This window comes from Lepisma saccharinum, chromosome 28 (genome assembly GCF_977018435.1).
Source record: "Lepisma saccharinum chromosome 28, izLepSacc3.1, whole genome shotgun sequence".
NCBI lineage: Eukaryota > Metazoa > Arthropoda > Insecta > Zygentoma > Lepismatidae > Lepisma > Lepisma saccharinum.
In genome coordinates, this window is record NC_139256.1 from 11,198,570 (window position 1) to 11,225,723 (window position 27,154).

A 27,154-nucleotide genomic window follows, 5' to 3' on the forward strand; every position below is an offset into this window, starting at 1 on the left:
TGTAAAAAAAAAAATAAAAAAATAAAAAAAATAAAAAAAATAGCAAAAATTCTTGACCTCAAGCATTATTTCTTGACTTTCTTGACTGGTAGACACCCTGTTATAATAATATGCATAAAATTATATCAGGAAATTTACTTTTCATCAACTGGATCTTTATTCACCATAAATACGTGACTCTACTAATAGAAAATAGCCAATGTACAGCGTGTCCCGCTTATATGTATAATAAAATAAAAAATCACAACTTTTTTATTTACCAATATTTTTTGTCCAAACTTTGTACAAACATGTAAAAACAAATCAAGAAAACTAGCGCACTTCCACATGTAAATCGTTAGTGGCAAGGCAAATGTCAAACCGGTTGTCAGCCTCAAGCCACACGTTTTGAAGCATGTGCGGGGTAATGTTGCTTACTGCAACCACAATTCTTTCAAGCAAGTCTTGCAAATCTCTAAACTGTGTACAGTTAACTTTGTCCTTAACACACCCCAACAAAAAATCACACACAGTGAGGTCTGGTGACCGTGGGGGCCATTCAATAAAATTCGAACCTCTTCCTATCCATTTTCCATTGAAATGCTCATCCAGGAAGTATCTAACGAGATTTGAGAAATGAACCAGTTTCGCGTAACTGTTTTTCCCATTTCTTTATTGAAATGTACAATGGAACTACTTCTTTAGCACCCAAAACCATAACGTGCACGAAACGTCTCTGTATAAGTGTCACAGACTTCACTTCAGACAACGTTAAAACACAAAACACCTTTTCTTGTGGCGACCACATGACGAATGGCTACTGAAGAACTGATAATATCAGTTTTCAAGACATTCTGGCTACTGCGCATGCGCAACTACCACTGAATGTGTTGCTAAAATAAATTCCGAGTCATTCTTTAAAATGAAACAACAATCACATCATTCTGACAGTTTGTGTAGAAGTTATGAATTTTTCTTTTATTATACGTATAAGCGGGACACGCTGTAGTTTGCCAGTTTTAAAAGGCATTACAAAGCTACCATCTTCCCCCTTGAAGTGTAGAAGTAACATATTACCCCCGAGACATTCAAGCAATAAATCATTCATTATGAGCACTACCTTATACCTGCTTTTCTTTTGCCATCAATGATATAGTAATCCCCTAATTCCACTATTACATAATACAACCAGGAAAAAATCCTTTCGTAGACTATAATTACCTTTTACGTTCTTCTGAGCAATTTGTGTAGATCCCTACTTTCACTGGTGTAACTGCTAATGAATCTTTAGCAAATGTTACAGATTCTTCAATGGTAGGCCATGCACTGTACGTGTGGTCTTCACTTGGCGATGAAGTAATTACAGGTATCATATTTTTGGAATCCTGCGATTTCAAAGATAAAAATTAGAAATTATATTCTTAATATTTATTTTTAGCAATATCTATTCCTACGAACAAGCACAAAACAAAGTGTGAGATTACACACTGTAATGTTCATTACATTAAGACCAATAGCTTGATTTTTATAAGCGAACATCCGAGGCGGAGAGTGAGTGAAACACCCTGTACACGAAACAAGAGTATACTGGCTTTCAATGGAGGCACGCTTCACCGATGATACCTAGAAACAGTGATGTCATACAAGATACTCAGTGTTGCCAGATTTTCCTACCATTTCCCCCTTTTTTCTGTGTATGCATTGTATAGTTTGTACCCAAGAATAAAATAACTTACCATATGCATTTTCCCATTATTATTTTAGATTTTTACATTCTATTGCCTTCCTTAATATTCTTTTTAAACTTTCCTGCACTCCAACCACGATATAAGCATTATGTCAAATATGTTTTATTTATGCAGTTATATTCCTGCTTACACACAGTTAAGACAAAGATGTTCTGTTCAACAGATGGTGATAGAAACTGCATAAACTTTTATATTTGCAATATTACATTAGAGAAAACATTTTCTCATAACAAATGTATATTATTTTTTATACTATAATTATGTTAATTACTGCTGAAATGTAGGTTACTTCAAAACACAAATATCCACAATTGAATGAAGTCCAAAAGGTATTTCTTGATCAAAGAAAGCTTAATGATTGCTTGCAACAAACCTGACTAGCATTGGAAGCCCTATTTCTTTTCCTTCCACTTCTGTTTTCCAAAGGTGGCACCGGCACATTCCCGTCATCCCTGAGGCGTTTGTACCATTCATCTGAAATAAGTATGAAGCCTATCTTACACCAACCAGAAAAAAATTACATGGAAATCACTTAAAATCATAGCACACACGAAGCGGATATTCACTTCTTACACTATCATATAATACATCTGTTTAACTTTCGTGAAAGAAACTTTGTTTATTCAGCTATCAATTTCGATAACTTGCTGTCACCATTTGCAGAAGGTTGTCGATTGGGATTCCTTAACACACAAAGTATGAGAGCAAATTGAAAAGTCTTTGCCCCTATTTTTTTTCAGCCAAAATATTTGTGTGATTGAGAAACCAAGATATGCATTCAATGCAATAGGTTTTTCTTGGAATGGCCCAGCGTTAACTCTCTGCTGCTCCATGGCAGGGCACTGCTGTTAGTTTGCAAAGATGGCTATAGTACTCAACATGCCCACATCGTATGAGCAGCGGTGTTATTCATTATCTATGGAGCAAGGGACGAACGCACATCGAGATCCATAGGGAAATGCAGCTGTATAGTCCCAACCTCGCCCCCGGTGATTTCCACGTGCTCGGTTGACTGAAGAAGTTCCTGGCAGGTTCATTTGCAACGACGAAGCAAAGACTGCTGTCCGGTGGCGGTTCACGATCAACTGCTCAAATTCGACAACAGCGGCATCTCCAAACTAGAGGTGTGATGTAACAAATGCCTGAACCGCTGTGGTGACTATGTGGGAAAATAGTGCAAGGTACATAGAGCAATTCCTATATCTTGATTTCCCTGAATGTTTATTATTTCGGCTGAAAAAAAAATTGGCAAAGACTTTTCGATTTGCCCTCGTACAATAAAGGAAATGACCAAATATGCCCATATGGTTCTTGATTTTAGATTGGTTCACTCGGTGTCAGTTGTCATTTACATTTATTTATGTTGATATTCTCTTGTTGTTAGTTTGTGATTTTCTTTAAAATTGGTTGCCAAAGTTTTAGTCTATGCTTAGAGTTGTTGTACTGTGTCTGTTATAAAATTGTCAATCAACACCCTTCTGTGAACGGTAACAGTGAATCACCAAAACTGATAGGTGAATAAGTTTTCCTTTCTGAAAGTTACTTGAAATTATTGTAAATTCAGTGTGAGAAGTGAATGGATATTCATTGAACTTCAACATATTCACTTAACTAAAATTATTTTAAATATTAATTCCAACTATCATACAATCAAGGTATTAGTAGAGCTGAGCAGATGCATCAGTTGTAATTTATATATCAATGACTTCCGGCATTTGCCAAAGAAACCCTGTCACAGAGTCTAATTATCCTGGAAATTATGCAAAATTTGACGTCTCTTATTATTTTGCACCAGACTTGTGTGAAAAGCTAAATTATATGATTGCATAACATGTATTATAATTTCATAAGTGAGTTTCCACGTTGTGATATGCGACATCATCAGTTAATGAAGACAAGTGGGCCTTTGAAATTAATTGAAAAACATCCAAATTCTAGATCAGGTCTACACCTGTGTATATCTCTCATGCAATGTGTATTCTTACATACGTATTGCTTAATAACCTGACCATGTATCACATGGAAAAAAATTCTAGTAACACGACAGTTGTGTGAAATAAGGTTTCATGAAGAATTTCTATGCAACAAGCATAAGGGAAAAAAGGCCAAAATTCAGTTGCTGAAAATTGCCATGATAGTCTTGATGGATCTTGTCAATGTTACATTGATGTAACATAGCAACTTAACTGTGAAACAAGCAGTATATTTTTGTTATTATTCTATTACTATTATTTCAAATAAAGATTTTATCAAATTTTAATTATAGATCCAAAATATTACCCGGTAACTCACATCCTCTGTTTTACAAAGATTCTTGATGTCTTCCATTACATTAAATTTTAAAGATGGTGGTTTCCCCCACTTGTGGAAAAAAAAAACCTCCATAGTGGGTCTATGTTGCCATTGTCATTATTTAATTTCTTCCAGCATTCTTCTGTGATAAAGGAAATCTGCCAAACATTCAAATTTAGGTCTTCCGCCACTCCTTTCAAAACCCCTCTCTTTATAATCATTAATTTAAATAATTTTGCTCAACCCCACTTCTCACTTAGCCATACCTTTTCGTGGAAGAAGGATCCGAGGTCCGTGTTTGAGAGCTAACATTGCTGCTGCAGCATCAACGTCGTCCAGCGAGTCTATGTCACCTTCCGTGTCGCAGTCGTCATCAGATTCAGCTTTGGCATTGATCTCATTACCCAACTTCCTCATGCTTCCTGAGGTATCCAATCCTGATGCAGCCAGGCGTCGGCTTAAATAAGGGAAGAGCTCTGGGTTCGGGATATGGCAGTTTGATTTTGCACCAGACAGGACCAAGTAGTCATTGTTATTGGGGGTGCTGCAGACAATAAGAAGATAAATTTATTAAACACTTAAAAAGTTTGCTATTTTCTAAGGTTCTACTTCAAACTTGATCTCTTGTACATTCTCCACAGATGTTTACCAAAACTTACAATACCACTTTGAACGGATACCGATGTTTGAAAATTATAACAATTAAAAGTTGTTCAACATATTGATTAATATTAATATCTAGAGCATCGTTCTCAACCTATGGGGCACGACCCACTGCTGGATACCAAGGGGGGCCTTTGGTGGGTTGCGAAGTCAGGCTCGAAAATTTATTTACTGTGCCTTAAAAACCTGCTACATTTAAATTACTAAGATATATTGTTTTAACAATTTAAATTCAACCCAATTGTATGTAGTGTAAACTCTACATTTCTGTTATTTGCACTCTACCATTGCTTTTTACCATCTCTACGATGTTTAACTCAATCGGATATCTGTCGTTTTTGTTTCAGTCACAGCAATGTGTTCTTAATTATCTGTGTGGGGGTCCCCGAGAGGTGTCAACTGTCATCAATAACATAATCAGTTAGATGTTAGACTAGAGTAATAAATTAGTCTCTTAAATTATATATTTACTTTTCTATGAAGAATGTGTAATTTGTTTAAGCAAGCATAAAAGAGAGGGCTTCTTAAAGTAATTTGATGTTGGCAAAAATATGATTATAAACTGGGTGCACACCCCTACAAGTAATTCTGCCGGCTCCCATGCTTTTGGGTTCCATGAAGTGTAATATCCTTCAAGGTGGGTCCCAGACTTAAAAATGTTTGAGAACCACTGATCTCCAGGCATGCATATTTAGTTTTTAATGAAAACACGAAATGTAAAATAACACACTGAAACCTTAATTCTTCATGTTTTTGGAAGGTGTAATGTTTTGTCACGAAATGATGCAAAAAGAACCGCAAAATGCAAAATAAACTCTTGAACACAAAATTTAGAGTTAGTTACCAACACAACACTTCCTGAAGTCTTAATTAGCCTGTGATTCATACAAATCATGGAAAATTGATGAATTCTGCTGTAAATATTTGAGAAGCAAAAATGGACTCCTTTACACAGAAATAAACTTAATACTCTGATAACTACATAAATGTTCTATTAGAAAGAAATTGTTTCTTTTGAGCAATAAATGTAGTTTTTAAATCAAATTTAGGGTTTTATTCACCATTTTAACACTGAAATGCCATTTATTATACTGCTTTTGATCCTGAAATGTGCTCAGTTTTTGTACAAACACCTTAATGTTTTATTCGCCATAAATATGTGGCTCTCAATTTACCCAAGGTTGAAAATATTGCAAAAATACACCAGAACAACAAAATACCTCTTAAGTAATCACAATATACAGATCTTTATTGTAATATTGGCACAAAATCAAAAGAAACCTTGAGTTTTGCATAACTTTCAGGATAATTAGATTCTGGGAGTGTCCCATAGCAGACCTTCACGACAGAAATGTATTAGCCGGCATCACAAAATAAAATACAACAGATAACTTGTCAATACCGATACATCGACATCACTGATTGCTCAGTCCTACTTACAATGCACATACAGTCGAACCTCGATTTTACGTTTTTCAGGGGACCAAGCTGAAAAAACTTAAAATGTGGGAAAATTTGAAATGAAGGAAACTTTTATAGTACTTTACTATGTTGGGACCATCAAGATTGAATGTATAATGCAAGAATATAAAATTGGGGTTCCACTGTAGTTCCAATGAAAAAGTGGGAATGAACCAATCAGTGTGCAAGAATTACAGACAAAAATCCAGCACAAATAAGTAGAGGCACATATTTTTGGTAAATTTCTGTACAAAAACTAAGTCAATTTCGGGTTCAAAAGCGGTAAATAAAATTAAATTTTGTTGTTAAAGCAGTGAAAAAGCGGTATATAGAATTACATTTTATATATTTCCAGATTTGATTTAAAAATTGCACTTACTACACAAAATAAAAATATCCCTTCTAAGAGCACAATTATGTCGTTACCAGAATATTAAGTTTATTCCTGTACAAAGGAGTCCATTTTTGCATCTCAAGAATTTACAGTAGAAATAATCAATTTTCCATGAATTGCATAACTCTCAGGATAATTCTGACTTCAGAAACTGTTGCGTTGGTAAATAAACTCTAAATTTCATGTTTAAGAGTTTATATCGCATTTTGCAGTTCATTTCATATTATTTCTGAAAAACAGGGTAGGAAAATGCACCTCACACCTTTCAGAAACATGAAAAATTAACATCACAATGTGTTATTTCACATTTCGTGTTTTCGTCAAAAACGAAATATGCATGTCTCTTCATGGATGAAGATGATGTCATCAAACCGAAACTCTTGAAATTGTGCGAATCAGGGAATTATGGGAATGTAACGGCTTAATTAGGATAGAATCTTTCTAGTTGTGGGCCAAGTAAACTATTACCAGCGGCAGACCGATGTGTCAAGTGATTATGACTTTGCAACAGGCTAACGCATAACTAGTAAACTATTCTCAAGTCAGTGAGCATTAGATTTCAAAGTGTGGGATTACGTGGGTGAACACGAATTGATCCTTTTGTGGAAAGATTGGTATTAATGAAACTGGAAATATACTATTGACTGAACAATGGAAACGGTCAACTTTTCATCATAACTTGCTGACTCGAACATGAGATTCAACCATGTTGAGGGGAACTAGTACATAGGTAAATGATCTGTAGAATTTCAGGAGAAATGTAAACAGTGTAAATTGTAAATTATCAAAATATTATGTTTGTAAATAGTGGTACCTCAGAGTATCACGTTTTTGATGTCTAATGTATGTGACTCAATGTTTGATGTCTATTGTTAAAAGTGGTAATGAAGGTGGTGAACATGTACATGGTTTCAGCCCTTGTTGGGTGCCATTTGTGACGATAATCGTCATAAGTGTTAAAGTAGTTGTATCAATTCACGATAGGTGGCATATGCTTACGGCTGATAAAGGTGTTGCTACTTTGTTTGTAAAAAAATCCCGCAAGTTGTTTCTTTTGCAGAATACTATAGATATTTATGTTCGTCTGCGGTGAGGGATAAATTGGGGGGAAAATAACCTTTACTTCGTATTGATCAAATGGTCACATGAGAGACGAAAGTGTGAAGATGAAATTTGTTTAAAATATCAGCTGTGAATGTTATTCGCATGTTGTTTTGACATCATGGGTCAACACTAGGTCCATGACACATTATTGAACGTGAAATCAGATTATTCACACATTTTGCAACAGTGGGACTGGTGGCGGAATGCGGGCAGTTTTGTTATACAGTGTTGGAAGGAAGTGGGGAGAAGCTCGGTACAAGGAAGACGAAGAAGATGGTTGCAGGAGTTTAGCGAGTCAAAGAAAAGGATTGGCTGGAGTGTCTTACGTGTGTGTACGAGTCCACAGCTACCCCAACATGGAATATGGACATAAGGAAATGGTTCCGGGTAGTATTTCTGTTGGAAGTGTAACGGCGGAGAGTGGAAAAAAGTGAATTCCCCCATCTGGCTTGTCCACCCCCACCCACGGGATTGGAAGTACAAAGCTTTAACTTTCAAATCTCTCGAGAGTAATTACAGTTTGAAACTCAGTAGTACTACTGCATGCGATACGTTGTATATAGCTACCTTAGCGTGTGTTGTTTCAAGCAAGAAAAAGTCGCGTTCGAACCTTTCAGATCTCATGCAGACAACAAACAAAAGCATGATGCCATTTGTAAAAAAACTTGCAAATATTCTGTAATCAAGGAAAATTACACATTTGCGTTGCTGCACCGGTCTTTTAAGCACTCAATAAGATGATGTGAACTTTACTTATCAGTATATACTGAAATACAGGGTAATTTGGTAGATGTCACATGACTTGTAAAAATGCTAATTAAATAGCATGTGTGTTTGTATTTTGATCTCTTCCACCTGTGGCATGCTAAAAAGTTGTAAACAAGTATTTCGAAAACAATTTGTTGAACTTATGGTAAAATTGAAATCCTTCCAATTTTTTTTTAGTTTACGCATATGAGATGCGTGGAGGGCAGTGGTAATTGTAAATAAAGTATAATGGTTGGAACTAAATTTCTGGGCAGATCTGATGTTAAATCGTACATGCTGGAATAATTGTGTCAAAGAACCAACATCATTGTCTGTTGTTTAAGCAAAATTTTGGTGCATGTTTGCTCTTGATTAGAAATTTGGGTTGCTAACTCACTATACGTCAACCCTATATACCTTTCATTATAATCAAGAAAATATAATATTAACCAGATATATATTTTCTTTTCTACGATTAAAATTTTTTGTGGTTATTTGAATAAAATCATTCTATACATTACCATTGAGTTACCATTTCACCTGAGATAATTGTCCTATAGTGATAGAACATTGTGTAAAATGTGTACTAATGTGAAGTTCTCTTGCAGCAGGGGGAAGCTCATGTTATAGTTGGTTATACATAAATGATTGGTGCTGGGAAGTACATTCACTTTGTTCTGTACAAATTTCATGAAGGATAAGGGGTATGTCAGGGAGAATTGATCATTCATGGTGATGTCATACTGAAAAAATGCAAGTGGGGGTTTACTAAATTAAGCATCCTGTTTGATTTTGTGACAACTAATATACACAATGACTAACGTCTTTTGGTACTTAACACCTCGGTCAGCTGTTCTGTGTTAAGGGGTGTTCAAGAAATTCACATCCTGGCTAAAGTTAATTGCGTAGTCTTTGATATTTTGCTTCCATATACAAGAACCATTTGCTAGAGTTGAGTCAATTATAGTTACATAAAGGTGTATAAATATGTCATACACCAAAAAATTATTTTAAGGGACGTACAAGAAGACTAGAAATTTATATTGCACAATATATATATATATATATATATATATATTTTACACGTGATTTTCAACACAATTCCACATCTGCGAGCCTCCAGTTTTGCTCCTAGCGCTGTAGGGAGACTCGCAAAAGACCGAGTAGATCTGTTGCAATTTGCTGGAGTTTATTTTGGAGATAGTGCGTAAGAGTTGGGGGTCTTTTGTGGTGCGGGTGGATAGCAAGGTGAACACACCATCAGCACATCGTCTCATTGAGATTATGAGCTTACTGGTGATTACAGTTTTAGCTGCTTTGGTTATGAAAACTCACTAGATGTCTCCTTTGTAGTAAATCAGTGATATTTGCGAATGTTTGCGGTGAGGGGCAAATTGAGAAAAGAAAAAACTTTTTTACTTGGTATTGATCAAAGATCAATACCAATACGTCAGCACAAAGTCTCTATACCAAAAATACTTACTTGTTAACTTGGATTCGGCCACTTATCATAGACACCCGTTCCAACTGGGTGAAAGGATGATATGGTGCTTTTCTGAGTGCCTGGAGAAGGTTTGGTCTGTACAAGGGATCCACCATCCACAAGGAACCTTTACCCAGATTCTGAAATGAAAAGTTGCATTTCTGTGTAAGTACCAGTAACAGGATGATGTACACACATTATTTTGTAGACGAGGGGCAACTACAAATCTTTGTTCAAAGTGTGCTTCAAAATTTGTTGCAATTTACCATAGATGATTTTGACCAGAATTTGAGGTCCATCAGATATGTTATGTCAATGAAAGAATCCAACAGCACCTAGCAGATGCGAAAAAAGTCCACTACTGGTCTTGCTAAACATATCAAATACAATAGCCATAAAATTCAAAAGGTTCAAGTCAAACACACTGCCCACACGCTCGTAGACACCAAAACCACGGAAACACATGCCATAATGCACATCCCGCACGAACTAAACATCGATACCGGGCAAGCACACCACACTTGGATTCCCCTACTAGAACAGTTATCGCCTGGAAATAGCAGACACAGACTCAGATGCACAGTTAACAACAGTGCACCTAGCGGCAGCCAGAGAACTACAAACAAGATATGCACGCCAAGCAACAGTATAGCAAGTTCCAACGAGGATGGTGGCAGTGGCCACTGAAATTAATCGAAAAAAAAAAAAAGCTTCGCGTATAAAAGTGAGTACTAGTTTCTCCATATTTATTAAGGATTAAGTTAATAACATCAAGAAAATAACTGGTTTCAGGCTTGATATTTGAAGCATGCACTGTACTTATACAAATAAATAGTTGACTTAAATGTACACAGCTGTACAGCATTGAGTCAAGGTTAGCATATTTACTATACATGTATTCAGTTAATATTCCATGAATGTAATGTCAAATGCATTACAAATATCCAAGAAAACTATTGTAAATGAAGCTCTGAACTGAAAATACCATATTATTTCATCACTAGATCATTGGTATTTGGAAGAATACGAGATCACTGACTTTAAAAAGAAGCCAATTAAATATTCTTGGTTCCTTTGACAGATAAAATGTAGATCAGACTGAATATCAAGTAGATTTAACACAAGCTACTAAACTACAGCTCAAAAAGATGCAAAAATGGTTGAACACAAACAATTTAAAAACAGGGTAACGTAAAATACTATAACAAATAAAAAGGCAATCCTATATTAAACTACACTATTATACACGTACAGTGTGTCTGGATTGAAATGGCATAATTAGAAATTTTTGTAGCTCAGTCGATACGGCATCTGACTACCATGGGAGAGACCCTGGTTCGATCCCTGGCAGGGGGAGTACAGGGATCTTTTCCACCTGTTCAAGCGGCTCTGGCACCCACCAGCATTGTATAAAGTGGGTACCTGGACTAAAACTCTGGGGGGTGGGGGTTAAGGCAGCCAGGGGCATGGTGCTGATCACATCACCCCATCTTCAGCTGAGATCAAGAAATTGTGGGGCCCTAACTCCACACCCCCTATATGCCTTCATGGCATGGTGCAAAGCACAGGGGAGCACTTTACTTATGAGACAATTTTGATTCACATACCAGGTGGTAGATGGTAGCATAACTGTGAAAATTTGAAATAGTTACAAGAAAGGAAGGCGACATTGTTCTTTTGTATTTCAGGCAGTGAAAGAATTTGAAGTAATAATTTGTCTTTAAATCTCAAGTTCTCTGGGGGTATGTCAAGGACATGGTGCATTCAACCAAAGTGACACTATGAAACAGCTTCATGAAAGGATTAGTTACCACTGGGACAGTCACGCCACACACGCTACAGGCAAACTGGCGGGAAATTGAGAATTAGCTGGACATCCTCTATATGACTTGTGGGGCGCATGTACAAATGTACTAATACTACTTTGTTCACAGGAACTTTATGACTATGTTTATTCATTGATGTATAATTAATTTGGATGCATCAAATACACATGGAGTAACAGTTGTCATTAGGGCATTTCAATTCGGACACCCTACCCTGTATATGTATGCAAACTTTCACATTTTCACTTTGTTTACTTTTCATTCCGACTGGACTTATACTATCATCCATACTCTAACCTGATTCTACCTGATAGCATTTCAGTGATCAGAAATATTTTGGAGCAACTTTTTGTTAGATTTTCTTGTATTATCATCATATTAACAGAACATCTGGAGTCCAGAATTACACCAACAAAGAGGCTCTCCAATATGTCACTACTGATATTTGAACAAGGTCTCTCTCAGAAGGAATGAGAATTACATAAACATCACTGAATGTGGCAACACTGTCTGGCAGTGGATGGAGTCTGTGAGCAGAGGACAATTGTGAATAAACACAGGAGGCAGGATAGTTGGTTTGTGTTGCTATAACTCCACGTTACATGTCATATTATTGTGCTGCATCATGGAAAAACACACAGAAATATTGAACAATGTTATGGCATCAAATTCTGTGTCAAATTCATGCGCCTTGTGTATTTTGTTGTCTTGGGATTGTGCACAAGGAATTCCTACCCCTGGCCAGTCTGTGAATCTGACTAAAACTACAGTTTCAGGTGCTTGAATGTTTGAGGAAAAGGATCATGCAAGGTCACGGATTCTGCACCCTGCCATACTACTCTGTACAGGATTTTTTGGCCTCATACAATGCTCCATAGCCTACATACAGTCCAGATCTAGCCCTCTGACTTTTACCTACTCCACAAGATAAAAATGCAGTTGAAAGGATATTTAGGATACTTCCAACACAGGCTCCGAGGTGCCACAGAAAATGACTTTCAGAGGTGTTGAGGAATGAAAAAATTTGCTGGGTGTATTGTGTTCACTCTCAAGGAGCATACTTCGAGGGAAATTACCAGAACATGTAGGTAAGAGGCCTGGTTCAATGGATAAAAAATGCTTTCTAATTACTTCTAAGACATACCCTGTAGATATCTATACATCACTGATAAACCTTTGCAACATATAAATGCAAACTTAAAAAACTTTTCTTAACCTTTAGTGGATGGGAACCTCTCCCACCTGTTGGCCCCTTGGAATGGAAATTTTCAAACTTGCCGTGATGTACAAAAAATTGTAGAAAGAGAACAAACTATTGTGGAGATATAAATCAGTTTTGTTGTTTTTGTAGAATGACAGGAATCTTAACAGAGATGGAATTTATATAGTAATGAAAAGTAAAAGAACAATGAAAATTTAACACAAAAATGCATATTTGGCACCCTTCTCCCTATGGGCACAACGAAAAATATACTAAGTAGCAGTCACACATTCCTACAACCATACAAAGTACTGTTGAAAATAGACTTTTGAGGAAAAGTAATAATGTATTAAGAAAAGCAGTGTAGCCATCTTATGGAACAGATGTCTGGGAAAATAGGTTCTAGCATCATCCCTATGGAAGCATGACAAAATACCACTATTTAAGGACATGTAATGCCCATCCCCAGTTTCCAAGAAACTAATTTATTACATGTTAAAGTAGAACATATTAGCAAGAAGTGGTTGAAAATTAACACCTCATTCATGTGTTATGTTATAATCATTTGAAGCCAACCATCCACTAAGGTTTGATTGATTTTCTTTTTTAAGTCCACTTGATGCACATAAGGCTAATTGGGACTGGACCTACAGTTTAAAGTAGGATCCGAACCAGTATGTGCCTCCACCGGGTATCAAACCTGGGACACCTTGATTATAAGGCAATGACCTCACCCATCCACTAAGGGTTAATGAAGTTTTACTCACAGCAGCAACGCCTTCAGACTTTCATATAGAAAATGTAATGTTGAAATCACTGCTGAGAGTGAAGTGTGGTAACATATCATTGTTGATAGAGTTGATCACAGTTGAATAGAGCCAATGGATATTCATGGCTGTATGGTCTATCACAATTGGTTAACCCTGAACATAAAATTATTCATACAGAATCATCTACTAAAAAAAGCCAAAATGAAATTTGAACTTGAAATACAGTGAAATCTCAGTTGTAGTAAGGTGGAGCAGAATTACGTAAACACTTTTGGGATGCTTTTAGTTTGTAATAAATAATCTTAACCCGTAACGGGTATGGTACCAGATTGTAACACAAAGGGCATCGCACGGTCCTGTGAACCACCAAATTGAGTTTACTATTTTCAAAGGTGATCGAAACATTAGCGAACTTTTTCACAAATTATCATATATTTTGGACCTTCTTTATGGAATTGTGATAAATTTTTATCCAGTATTTCCGTTAGTGCCGTTTTTATTACTGTTTATCTAATGCAGCAAAAACCTGTCACATATTTGTAAATGGCTCTATAAATATATTGTCATATGACTGTAAGATACAAAAAATGATTTAGTTGTTCAATTATCACAGAACATTCATGCAATCACCCAAAGAAAACAAAATCAAACAAAAAAATAAAACAAAAAAAAAATCTGCATAATGTCAAAATAGGAAGAAAGTTAATTGATCAGAGCGATAAGTCATTGGATATAAATCCTTCATTATTACTTTTATCAGACTCCAGATCTACTTCCACTTCAAACTTCTTCAAGTGTGGCAAGAATATTTCTACTAAAAGACGGATCAATAAATCTGATTCTCACATCCAGTGCCATACCAAAAGACTTATGGAAAGGGTGTCACGAGGTCCGTGGGAGCCACGAGTAACAAATGTTCAGAAACTAGAACGCTGCAAGTGAAGTGGCACCGGGGAGTTACGTGATATTCCAAAATATGAGGCTACCAAAAAAGAGAACGAAGTGTGTGTTATTGCTTCCAAGAACGAGCCCATGCCATGCTCGTTACAGGTTAAAGGCAAATTATTTGTTTAGTAACTAAATATAACTTTTTTTTTTCAGTGCAGGTAAGCTCAAAAACACTTGTTGACAAGACGTCAATTCAAGATGGCGACCAAGAACAAAGGGGAGCACAGTGTATTCATTGTGGAAAAGTACATGGAGAGAAAATCACCAATCTTTATGGAAAGCGAGTTCCGAATAAAGTTTCCATGAAAGATGAAAACATGGTACTAGTCAGTAAAGTCAATCTCATTTCTGTCAGCCAATTCCAATAGTTTTCTTGCAGTATTGGAGATGTCTTTGATTGTCTGTGTTAGACAGCTGCTGGAGAAAGTCAATTTTATTCGGGAACAGATGCAGTTCCTGTCCATGAATTCTTCGTAATGATCTATGGAAATGCCTAGCTGCATGGATCACTGTCGAGTAGATCTTTTAGGGCTCTGTACCAAAGCCTGTCTCACTTGCTCCACAGTTTCATCCATCACCTCAGTTCTCGGGACACCAACGTTTACTTTCAGCTGATCATTCACACAATCCGTTTCACAAAGCTTTTTCACGAGCAGAAATCGTTTTTCTAGTGGGAATGCTCTGTCCAAAAACACATTTTTGAAACTCTCTTTGTGTCAAGATTGACGATTTACTATCCAAATACTTTTCCACAATGAACACGATGCTTGCTTTTGTATTGGTCAACATCTTGAATTGACATCTTGCCAATAAGTGTTTTCGAGCTCACCTGTAAAGAAAAACATTTTTGAGTTATTGTTCATTACTAAAGAAACCATATGTCTTTTAAGATCATCTATTAAAAACTTATAGCATCCAAAAAGTGTTTACCAAATTCCCCCGCCCCCCCACCTTGCAACCTAGTCCCTCTCCTATATCTCCTGGTGAAAATAGAAATCCTAATGCTGAAGGTAAGGTAATTTTTTATTTTGACAAGTACATACCTATTCTGCTTTCAGACTTGAATTATACAGTAAATAATTAATAGCAAAGCTTCTTTTGGTTGGGAGGGAGATACTACAGATATTGTTTCCCCCCAAAAATCATTATTATATCTGCCCATCGATAAATCACTGCACCAAGGTGGAAATATGCACACAATATACACTTATAAGAAAAGAATTTGATTCTATGGAGAGAACATATGGTAAGAGAGATTTCACTGCACTCAAGAAATGAAAACCAAAATAACCATCACCAACAAAAACAAAACATCAAATTAAGATAAACGAAACAAAAAAAAATCTATTTCTTACTGGAGCTTTTTCTACCTTCCTGAAGCATTTATTGAGGGAGAGGTTATGCCTCACGCTGTTCTTCCACCCTGTTGGTGCATTTTTAAAATACGGGAAATGATCCAAAATCCATGAATAAATGTCTTTAACTGGAAGAGCTTTCTGTGGTGAGTCTTCAATCGCCATGAAGATTAAGCATGAAAACGAATATGGTGGCTTCGAATTTACATGTATCTGTAAAAGAGAAAAAATTATCATGCATTATTAGTATTAAACAACAGTTATAAATACACATAAGCAAATTACTAACTTTTCCCCATGAGACTTACTTCTAATGGATCTATTAATTTATGTTGGGGAATGAAAGATGCAGTTGTATAATAAATAATAGGGATGGGACCGATTAATCGGTACTCTATCGGTACCGGCCGATATAGGCATATCGGTGTATCGGTAAAATTACCGATTATTTTACCGATCCGATATATCGATAAATATCTTATGATTTAGTGCAAAAATTCTGCCATTTTGTTGTAATTTTTATGGATAATCTCCATGCCCTACTTTCTGAAAAAGTAAATGTCTAAATATTCAACTTCTTTTGCATTGTAATCAGCTCAAAACACACATTTATTACTGAGATCAATGAAAATTTCAGGGTCTTCAAGGACCATTTCTAATTTATCGGATCGGTAGAATATCGGTTATCAGTATCGGTATCGGTATCGGCCAAAATTTCATATCGGCCCACCCCTAATAAATAAATGTAAGTCAATTACTAACTTTTATTACAGTTATATGAGGGTAAATCAAAAAGAACAAAAGAAAGCACATTACAAAGAAAAAATATTGGACAAAACATACAAACATTTAACTTTTTTCAACATAGTCACCTAGGTATTCCAAGCACTTTTCTTATCGTGTGACCAGTTTTTTGATTACTTGTGTAAACATTTCGGACAGTGTTGCTACCAAGCATGATTATTTTATCTATTTTAGTACAGGAACACAGGTTAGGTGTAACTTTTTTTATTATTTTTATTTTTCCTTGTATATCTGGCATATTATTTTCATATAAGTCCATAAACCAAATTATATTTTTGTAAAAATAAAAAAGTTCTTATGGCACGTGCTGGCAACATTTTTGGTAAGCACCACAGAAAACAAATAAACAGCACAATAAAATATACTTTAACTCTAGAAAGATAACATGAACATGATCCAGGAACCCGTAAATTCTAATGGGTTCTATTGAAATCCATAACAGAATCAGAACCTTATTTCTTGCACAATTTAAATTCGGTCCCAGTTGCATATTTTTTCATTTCAATACAGAACTTGGACCCTATTTAAACTGATCCGGAAAAAAGATTAATGGACCATATTTAAATTGATCCACAAAAAAGTTTTCTGGACAGAATTAAAATTTTGCAAGAAAAAAGATTGTTTACAGTCCAGAACCCATTTATGTTTGTCAATTTTCTCTCCTGGACCAGAATTGAATTTATTTAGAATTCCTGAACCTTTAACAACCCTACTTTCAAGGCTTTAATTTCTGGGATTCTCTGATGAAGGGCCTATCTGAAATGCTAGGCAAGAAGAAATGGATGAATAATTTTTCTTGTATGTACGCATTGCTTGCATTGTAGAGTTCTCTCTCTTGTAGTCTACGGTTGTATGTTATGCTTGTAACAATCGTAGACTACAAGAGAAATAAGAAGAACTGGAGATTGACCATTTGCAAGTAAATTTTTCACTAATTTAGAATTATGTGAACATTCAAGAGTGTGTTGGAACAGGAAACTCTGTACAGAACTAATATAGTGTCCATTTCTCTCTCGAATTTGAAATTTTGGGTGCGTCAGCACTTAGGCTATTTTGCACCCGTCACTTATACGGGGTCCAGCCTCTTACCTAAACTAAAATGTAAGTAATAACATAACTGTAACATTGGAAGACTAAAATATTCTGACTTAGGTTAACAGAACTAAAATAAACATTACTGTAATGTCATGTTGTAAATAAAATATTAAAATATTCTGACTGGTTAAAAGCTGAGACTGTAAAGAGGCACTCAACACACACAAGGACAACACACAGAATTATACTGGCCGTAGGGCCAGTCGCCAGAGCCTCATTTGTCTGCAAAATGCAGTCCAAGGTGTACTACGTGGAAGTGAGGTTGACAATTGGGTGAACTACGAGGAAGTTCACACCTTACACCCCATTTCTCTCTTGAAACTGTGTGCAAAATAACAGGAAATTTTAAGGCCTGTATCTTACCCGAGGGTCGTATGGAATATGATGAGGATGTTGCTTCCCGGAACTTGTAGTCACTGGGCTTATTGAATGACTACTTGAACTCGAATCTGCATGTTCGCTGCTGTCGTCAACAAAGTCACTAGTTGGTGATCCCAAGTCTCCTTCCCTTCCACGTGGTGACAGAGATGCACCTCCAGGGCGTAAGTTGATACCTGTAAAAACATATAGATTCCAACAAATACAAAAACCATTCTGTTACTGCCAACTTATATTTACGAGCATGCAATCTTAACTGAACATTATACAGTGCCTATTTTTTTTAACATTATGCTTCTTCACCTTCAAGTAAACTTATTTTCTTTCAGATGGTTTGGACTGAAACTACAACAAATCTATGAAGAACTTACTCAAGCAACCCACCACCCCCTCAAATGAGACCATAATGTTGGAATAGGTAAAGAAAAAGTATACAATGGATGGATATTGTTCATACAAGGTGGTCACTTTAGGACCATGATACAATTCAAGTATAATTCCCATTTTCAAGGTGAATTTTCCAAAAATTTCACGGTATATATTTTCTCTATTTCAACTTTACATATTACCATCTCTCAACACACACACAAATATATTAGCAATATAAAGGGCCTGTGTGATTCCAATGTATCCAAAAGTTCTAATTCAATTAAATGGTACAAAATTTAAATACATTTAATTTAAAGTGCTGTTTACGTTTGCCATTTCACATACTCAGACTCGAAATACATCTACAAACGCAAGTCACAAATGTTACGGGATGTACTACTCTACAAAAAAATTTGTTAATTTGTTAATATTCTTCCATCTGCCAGATAGATTGTTCTGCAAAGGACCCTAACAAAGTAAATGGACTGAGAGAATTCAGTTTTATTTTCGGCGTCATTTACTTTCATAAAAACAAAAGCTAAACTCTTAAAAACTTGCCTCAGGGCTTTATAAATATGTATAAAATCAACGGGATTTGTATTAATACAAGTTGCAATTTGCTTATTAAAAAAAAACCTCTCAATCAAGATATCCAGGCATCCAAATTGCTCTCGAAGTACCATCAACAAACATAATGAAGCCACTCTGTAAAGCTTCCAACAACTCATGCATACCCCCTTGGTTTTCTCAGTAACTTCACTCTTATTTCAACACAGGCATGCATTGCTTTTTTAATAGGTATGTCTTTTGGTGCTGGTATATCAATAGGTATGTCTTCCAGTGTCCTTACCGTTTCACACATGTAAAAATAATACAAGTGTCTGAGTCACTTGGTGTTACAATGCTAAGACCTAAACCCACCTTTCAAAAGGTTCCTATCCTGCAACCACGTCAGTGATGTAAGGTCATCGTCCTCACTGGGACTCTTGTCTAATCTAACCTCTGTGAACACATTAGCAGCACCGTCTCCTTCCTGAAAACAAATAAAAAAAGACATTCACAATCTGAAATAGCTTATGACACACTGATGCCCTGTAATAATTCTTAAGAAAGTTATAGTCAAACCACCATCTCCAACCCTGTACATTTTAGCCCAAAATATGCCACTACCACTGCCACCTGTAATCGTACCGAGACTAATGCCATTGGTTTAGCTGGTGGAAATTTATTTGAACTGAAACATTTATAACATTGTGTAGACAATCAAGAAACCAGGTCACGCCATTAATTTCACTATCTTTTCAATGACACCATTGGGTCTAACGAATGGTACAGTGGTAATGCAATCACCTTGTAATATACGAGGCAGGTTTGATCCCCAGTGGATCTATTGGTTCAGTTCTAACTTTATACTGTAGGTCCAACCCTGTTCAGAGCATAGAGTGGATTTAAAACAAGAAAATAATTTAATTCTGCTGGCCTCACTCCAACACGCCTTGGCGGAGGTGGATAATCAATCATCCAACCAGTTACAGAGTGAAGAGTGGTCAGCATGACAAACACCCAGTCATTGTTATAGGCAGGGCTCAAAAAATCCCGGTCACCAGGTTGCCATGGCGATTAAAAATTTCAGCCTGGCGACTGTGATCTTTTGCTGTAATATGTACGAAGTTTTGAAGATTCTAACATTCCATAGAATCAGTAACAATTTCTTACTTTTTGTCCCCCATTTCCTGCTTTCTCAAATGATTTAGCGATGTTTTGAATACCGTGATGCTCAGCTTCTTATACATAATGTGTCAAAAGTCTCACAACCCAAATTTTGAAAATGTATATCATGAAAACCGTAAGAGATATTTACACCAGGTTTTCTGCATTATAAAGCCTTATCCATTGATATATTTCCAATAATAAAAAATTATCAGTTTACGCCACACAGAAAATTAGATAAACTAATAACTGGCAGAAGGCAGCGTTAACATTTTTCCAGAAATGCCCTTCTGAGAGAAAAATATGCAAGAAATTATCGAAGGGTCATAATTAGATGTCTGATGCCATGTCAATTTATGACCAATATTGGTCATGTGCAACATTTGATGGATTTTTGACTGACGAATTTGTGAAAAAGTTTCATTTTTGGAACATATCTCAATAGATGGCAACACTAGCAGGTTGAAATATTGTCAACAGATGCACGCAACATGTATTGGCCATACATTTACATGAAAAGTAATAAATCAAGATTTTGTAACGAAATTGAACTCTTGAGAGAATCCTAGACTTCCCCCGGTTATCCTGAATTCTTTGCCTGTTTATTTTAATTGATTCAGCATGGCATATACATTGGAGCAGCGCGTGCTTTGCTGAAGAGTATTTTATGATACTACTAATTCGTACACTCATGTGCAAGAAGTTTTCAAAGAAAAATACCCTGCTTCTGCTGTACCTCACAAAGCAACTATTTTACGACTAGTCACAACACCAACAAATGATCCCACAAATTGTTAAGAGTTGGTATTTATTGTTGAAAATCAATTCTCAGATGTTTTCAGCAAATTAACAATGTTTTTTTCAAATAATGTAATTGCTTTTATTTGGATAAATACTAACGTAAATTTATTAACCCAGTGATAGCCTACATGATCAGTTAAGTGCAGAAAACCAGGTGTAAATATCTCTTACGGTTTTCATGATATACATTTTCAAAATTTGGGTTGTGAGACTTTTGAAACACTCTGTAGTCTGTAGTATGCACAACTGGTAGTAGGTGGTTTCTTGGTGCCTGATTTTCAGAGCTGGCGCCTAGCTTTGGAGAAAATTTTTCGAGAACTGGTTATAGGTTTCCATGGACAGGTTATGCTACTCATTCGCAGCTCCCAAATTCCCTCACGATGACGAGTGGCCAACGGTACCATACACTGGCTGAAATCTCATGAGAAAAGTTGTTAGGCTTCCCCAGGAGACTCAAACAAGTACACGACTCATAGCCTGAGCCCAATGCTTTAGACCGAAAGGCCACTCCCAGAAAGCATGCTATCATGCTATTTTAGCACCTCTCATTCTATTAACTCTAAATAACAGTCATATCATCAGCTACTACGATTTCAGCTGTTCTATGAGGTAACCAAACAATAAATAATAAGCTTACAATACACTTGGAAGCAAACTTTCAGAAATAAATGCAACCTTTCACATCAAAATGCACATACCACTTGTTGACTCTTGTCTGTTGGCTGTGCATGTCCATTGAATGTTTTCTTTTCTTCCAAAATTCCCATAATATTACCCTTACTGGTAGACACCCCAACAAAAGTAAAATATCAAATTTTAACATGTGACACGAAATTGTACTTCAGTGCGAGTTTTCCACGAGCCTACAAACAAAGCTAAATTTCTCCAGGTTGTACAAATATCAAATTTCTACAGACTGTTTTATAGGACATTTACACAGTATTTTTCTGGATAACAACAACAACCAACATGTCACCATGAGAATATAATAACACTAATACCTGGATCACAACTGAACAAAATGCAAGAATAAAGTGCAAACAATATATCCAATGCCAATGGCTTGCACAGAAATATCAAATTGTTCATACCTTTACTTGTATTATTCCGTTAGGTAAAGAAAAGACTTGTTGTATTACAGGTATTGTCACTGAACCAGGCTGCAATACTTTTGCTCCCGGCTCATCCTCTGGGCCGGGCCGCTCTGGAGCCATCATTCACCTGTATTAACGAAAAAAAAAACTGCATTAAAATTTGAGCATAATGTTATGTAGCCTATTACACTCATAAAAATGAAAGTGACTCATGTAAACTATTATTATAATACTTTTCTAAATATCACAGCCACTGCAGTCTAGTTGGTAGGATGTTTGACTGTCACATGGGAAACCTGGGTTCGATTCCCAGCTGATCAAGTCAGAAATTTTCCAGCTTTGTCCCTGAATAAAGTGGCTCTGGGGTTCACCCAGCATCAAATAAATCGATAGCCGAGGGCAATCCTGAGGGAAGTAAGGCCAGCCTGGGCATGGTGCTGATCACATCTCCAAAATGGCCAAGATTGAAAATGTGTGAGGCAGTAGCAGCACCAGGAGGGTGCAAAGGGGTGCTTTTGCAGCCCTTAATTTTCTTCCGCAGCTCTTTATCAAAACCTACGTTCACCCGAAAACATGTGTACCGAATGTGAGGTACTGAAGTGGGACTGTTGTTCTTGCCTCTCTGGAAAAAATTCTCCAGTCGCCCATGTATGCCATTGGCTGTTCGTTTGAAATATCCAAACATGTCGTTGTTGTGTTAAATAAAGTAAAAACGTAGAAAGTTGCTATATAACGTTTGTTAGAACCTGTCCCGTTTCCCGCACTAGGGATCGCTCGACAGTTTCGGTGCCAATGAGAAACGATAAAAAAATCGTATGCTGGACAGCAAGGAGCGAATGGAAGCCAGAAGAGAGGCACTTACGTAGACGCTGTTGCCACGTTGCGTATTTTAATTGGCTGCCTGGCTTTGACTTTCCCCAGCACCGAGAAAAGCCAGCCATCAGCTAGCACGGGAACTGGGACAGGTTGTAACAAACACGGTATAGTATTCTTCAGTTTCGATGGCACATTATCATAGATGCAGGGTCGCTGTTACAAGACATGACGAACTATACCCACGAGGCCTTTATATTTTGATAAATAACTAACATAATTATTACACCCCACGTATGCATGTTTCTCACCCTATCCCCACTTTCACTAAATGTGCTTTCATGGAATGGTGCAATATGCATGGGAAACTTTGACTTTTATAAAAATCATTTCTTTTTCTAAGGAGATAAGGGCAGTTTTCCATTCCTACCATGGAGATGTAAGGGGTGACCTTCAACATACTATACCCAATTGTCAACCTCACTTCCACATAGTACACCCTGGACTGCATTTTGCAGACTAACGAGGCTCTAGCATCTGGACCTGCGGCCAGTATAATCTTCGTAGGACTGTGTGTGTATGTGTTGTCCCGTGTCTTGTCCTCATTGTGCTGAGTGCCACATTACAGCCTCAGCTTTTAACCAAAGTCAGAATATTTTAATGTTTTAGTTATATGACATTACAGTTATGTTATTGTATTTATGGTAAGGAGCTGGACCGCATATAAAGTGATGGGTGCAAAATAGCCTAAGTGTTGATGCACCCAAAATTTTAAATTCAAATTTCATTTCTACCACACCTCAGCAAGATACTTACATTTTATATTTATATAGTATGTTTGTGAATAGTCTTTGATGAGAGCACAGATTCAATATGGTCAAAGAAAGGTGCGAAACATGTTTTCTAACATTTTGCGATAAGCAGAAAACAACAAGGACAAAATGTGACAAGTAACAAAAGTGCCAAGAGATTCTGTAATCATGTTGCAGCTTGGAAAAAAGCTCTAAATGAACTTAAAATTATCAAACACATTAGAATTAGTTACGAGAAAGTATTAATGTTTAGTGAAGACACAAGACTGGTAAGACCATGATTTTTATACATATTACATATACATTTATTTTGGTAACAGTTCATTATATCGGAGACACATTTCTTAATTTTTACAGAACAAACTACTTACGGAAATGAGTTTCTCCAAGGTCTCCAACGTTTGTCAAGGTATTTTCTTTCATCGTGGAATCTATTTGACCAGGAAATCATGTATTTTTCAAGAGAAATATCTCATCGACGTAAGTTTACAATATGCATATGTTTGATGATGCAACTCCCTGTCAATGTTTCCAACCCCCCCTTTTTTTAACTATGCTTGCCTAACCTAACCTTATTGGAAATGGTTTGTGGGTGTATCTGTGAATGGTTCGTGGGGCTATCTGTCAGCTACCCGTGCATAATGTAAAATTTGCACATGTGACGAAGACGATAGTATGTATTTTTTGGTGAAGAAGGTTGGAAACACTGCATACCTACAACGCGTCAACCTCTGCCAGTCATATTGTGTTACGGAAGCAAAAAAGGAATAACAAAAACTACTCTCTATGTGAAAAATTGTATTTGCTTTTGTGTAAAAAGCATAACGGCACCTTGAATTATGTTCCGCAATACACAATTGGTAAGTACGAACCATGCAAAATATCCGATTTTAATGTGTCTCCGATATAACGAACTGTTACCTTTATTTTATATTACTAGGAAATGTTATCAAATAATGTAAAGATGACAACTTTTCAGTTCAAAAATTATTTTTTAAATCATAAGCATAATTAATCACAGCCCTTGGTATGACCTTTTATGATATAAAAAAATGCCTTTTCCAATACACTAGGCTGTGGCTGAGAAATAAGTTTCCTTAACAGAAAGAAGTATTTTTGGAACGAGTTTACAATACCAGACCACTCTCCAATTTCTATGAAATTTCGCCTACTCACTAATTGTGAACTCCTAATCACGAATCTGCATGTAATAATTGGCGGTCAAGTATGGAAATCGAGAAAAAAATGAAATAAACTATGTTTTCTTAACGTAACGTAACCCTACCATAAGAACAATAGCTCCACGGAAGACGCCATTTTCCCAACACGAAGAAAGCAACAGGCAATATAAGGTATAGTTCTCTTAGCCAAAATATTAATTTTTCTTTGTATTTATGCTAATGGAACCTAACCTAACAGGCCTAACCTAACCTCGTAGGCATTCCTCGTCGGTCGTCAACAAGATTGTTGTGCGTAAAGGAAGACCATTAGCTAATTAATTGCGAAAGAAAGATGGTTCCGAATTGCTGTGTATGGACAATCACCGTGGTAAATCGCAAGGTTATTTTACAAGTTGTACACATAAATGTACAATTTTAACAAGTGACCGCCAAATATGAACTACAGATACGTCATCAGGACACCGAAATTAGTAAGTAGGCGAAATTTTATAGAAATTGGAGAGTGGTCCGGTATTGTAAACTCATGCCGTATTTTTCTACGCCAAATTTTGAGATACTAAAAATGTAGGTAATTTGCGATTTTTAAAAAATAAATCCTCCCAGATGTCCGGAAAGATTGACGGCATCAGATAAGCCTAACCCTCACTCAATTACACTAAAGACCTGTGGCGCCGATTGGGTTCCAAAACTAGGGGGGCAAAGTGCCAAAACTGGGGGGCAATAACAATTTTCTTTCCCTTTATACATAAAAGTTTAGCATAGTGCGAGAGCAAAAGTAGCAAAAAGCAGGGGGCAACTGCCCCCTCGTCCCCTAATCGCCGCCACTGCTAAAGACGACGTTCAATTTCAACAAAAATGAGAAGAAAGTTTAATGTACAGCTACAAATTGTAGCCTTCATACAATGGCACTGAAACTGACGAAAAAACAACGCTTTTTCCTTACTCAGATCATCAGATGTCATCACTATTCTCAACATTCGGCAACAATATAGGAGTTGTAGCAACACGTGGTCCTCGAGAAGCTAAACAATATGCGCGGTAAATCATTGATGCCCGCTCCAAAACAGACACACCTAAAGATCACATGCTTTGACGCGACTTTCATTCAAGCAGGCTGGGAAGACAGTCAATGCGAAACCAGGTATGAAATCGTACATAGTCGATCTGCTCCTTGTGCCACTCGCTCGTTCGATGCAAAACGTCCACGAGGCGGGCAACTTGGAAAAAAAAAGTTTCTTCTTTTTATAAGCAAAGCCTCCCGATTCTATTCTTGGGTGTTCAGATAGCGTGACGCTGTTAACAGGTAAACATACGTCGTTATGGTAACGGCTAGCCCGGTAACGCCCAAATACTTAACGGAGACCTTAAACCCCGCACTGCGAACACAAAACTTCAATCGCGGTCATATCACGGCACAAGGGCGCTTAAAATGTCAAAAGCGAAAGCAGTGACGGATTTTCGATCTTATTTCGGGGACTGCGTCAAGGGCGGCCGCAGGATTTTTTCCTCGAGGGGGGGAGTACTTACACATCCTGCCAATTAGTCACTTATTATTATTATTATTATTTGAGTCCGCTATTTAAATAGAAACTGGATTCGCCCGCCTTCTTTTCCACAAACATCTGTAGATTGTTAATTATACCGTAGTCCTTTGTGTTTCTGTACTTTGTTTACGATGCCCAGATATCAGATACCACTTAAATTGTTCTCCTTTACACGTCGAAGAGTATTGTGGGGGAAAAAAAGTACCTCAAAATAACGAAGCCTGAATTGTTACAGTCAAATCCCGACTTCGGGAAATGATTTCGCGACTTTTGGAATTCTAAACATTCGAGAAATTCCAAATAATCGTATTTAGAAGTGTTTAATTCTTGATGTTTTCTGAAATTTCTTGAAATGAACAGCAGAAGTGCAAAAACATTAACTTTAAGGGTAAATAGCGTGTATAATGCGATATTTTCAACGATTGTCCCGAAAATTTCAAGACTTACTCGGGAAATAGCGATTTTTTTCCAGTCCCGCAAGTCAATTTTTTTCTTCCCAATCTCGTCCTACATGTCCCGAAACAGTAAATATGATTCTGTCTCTGAGGAAAACGGTCTGTCGTTATTTTATTGGACATGGTA

At 36.6% G+C, this 27,154-nt stretch overlaps 1 protein-coding gene across 3 annotated transcripts in view; it reads right to left on the minus strand.

Annotated features, from left to right (window-relative positions):
* The window catches only part of LOC145980984 (uncharacterized), a 78,265-nt gene that overhangs the window by 6,346 nt on the left and 44,765 nt on the right, over positions 1-27,154 (minus strand). Inside the window, exons 1-9 of one of the 3 annotated variants that reach the window (XM_083114075.1) lie at positions 25,972-26,076; positions 22,220-22,349; positions 19,539-19,650; positions 18,234-18,424; positions 15,972-16,184; positions 9,872-10,011; positions 4,286-4,563; positions 2,101-2,201; positions 1,201-1,364 (exon numbers count right to left, since the gene is read on the minus strand). In XM_083114075.1, coding sequence (XP_082970201.1) covers positions 1,201-1,364; positions 2,101-2,201; positions 4,286-4,563; positions 9,872-10,011; positions 15,972-16,184; positions 18,234-18,424; positions 19,539-19,650; positions 22,220-22,345 — 1,325 coding nt within the window. In that variant the 5' untranslated portion in view covers positions 22,346-22,349; positions 25,972-26,076. Of the gene's footprint in view, positions 1-1,200; positions 1,365-2,100; positions 2,202-4,285; positions 4,564-9,871; positions 10,012-15,971; positions 16,185-18,233; positions 18,425-19,538; positions 19,651-22,219; positions 22,350-25,971; positions 26,077-27,154 lie in introns of those variants that run through there. The other 2 variants (XM_083114076.1, XM_083114074.1) reach the window with 2 other exon arrangements.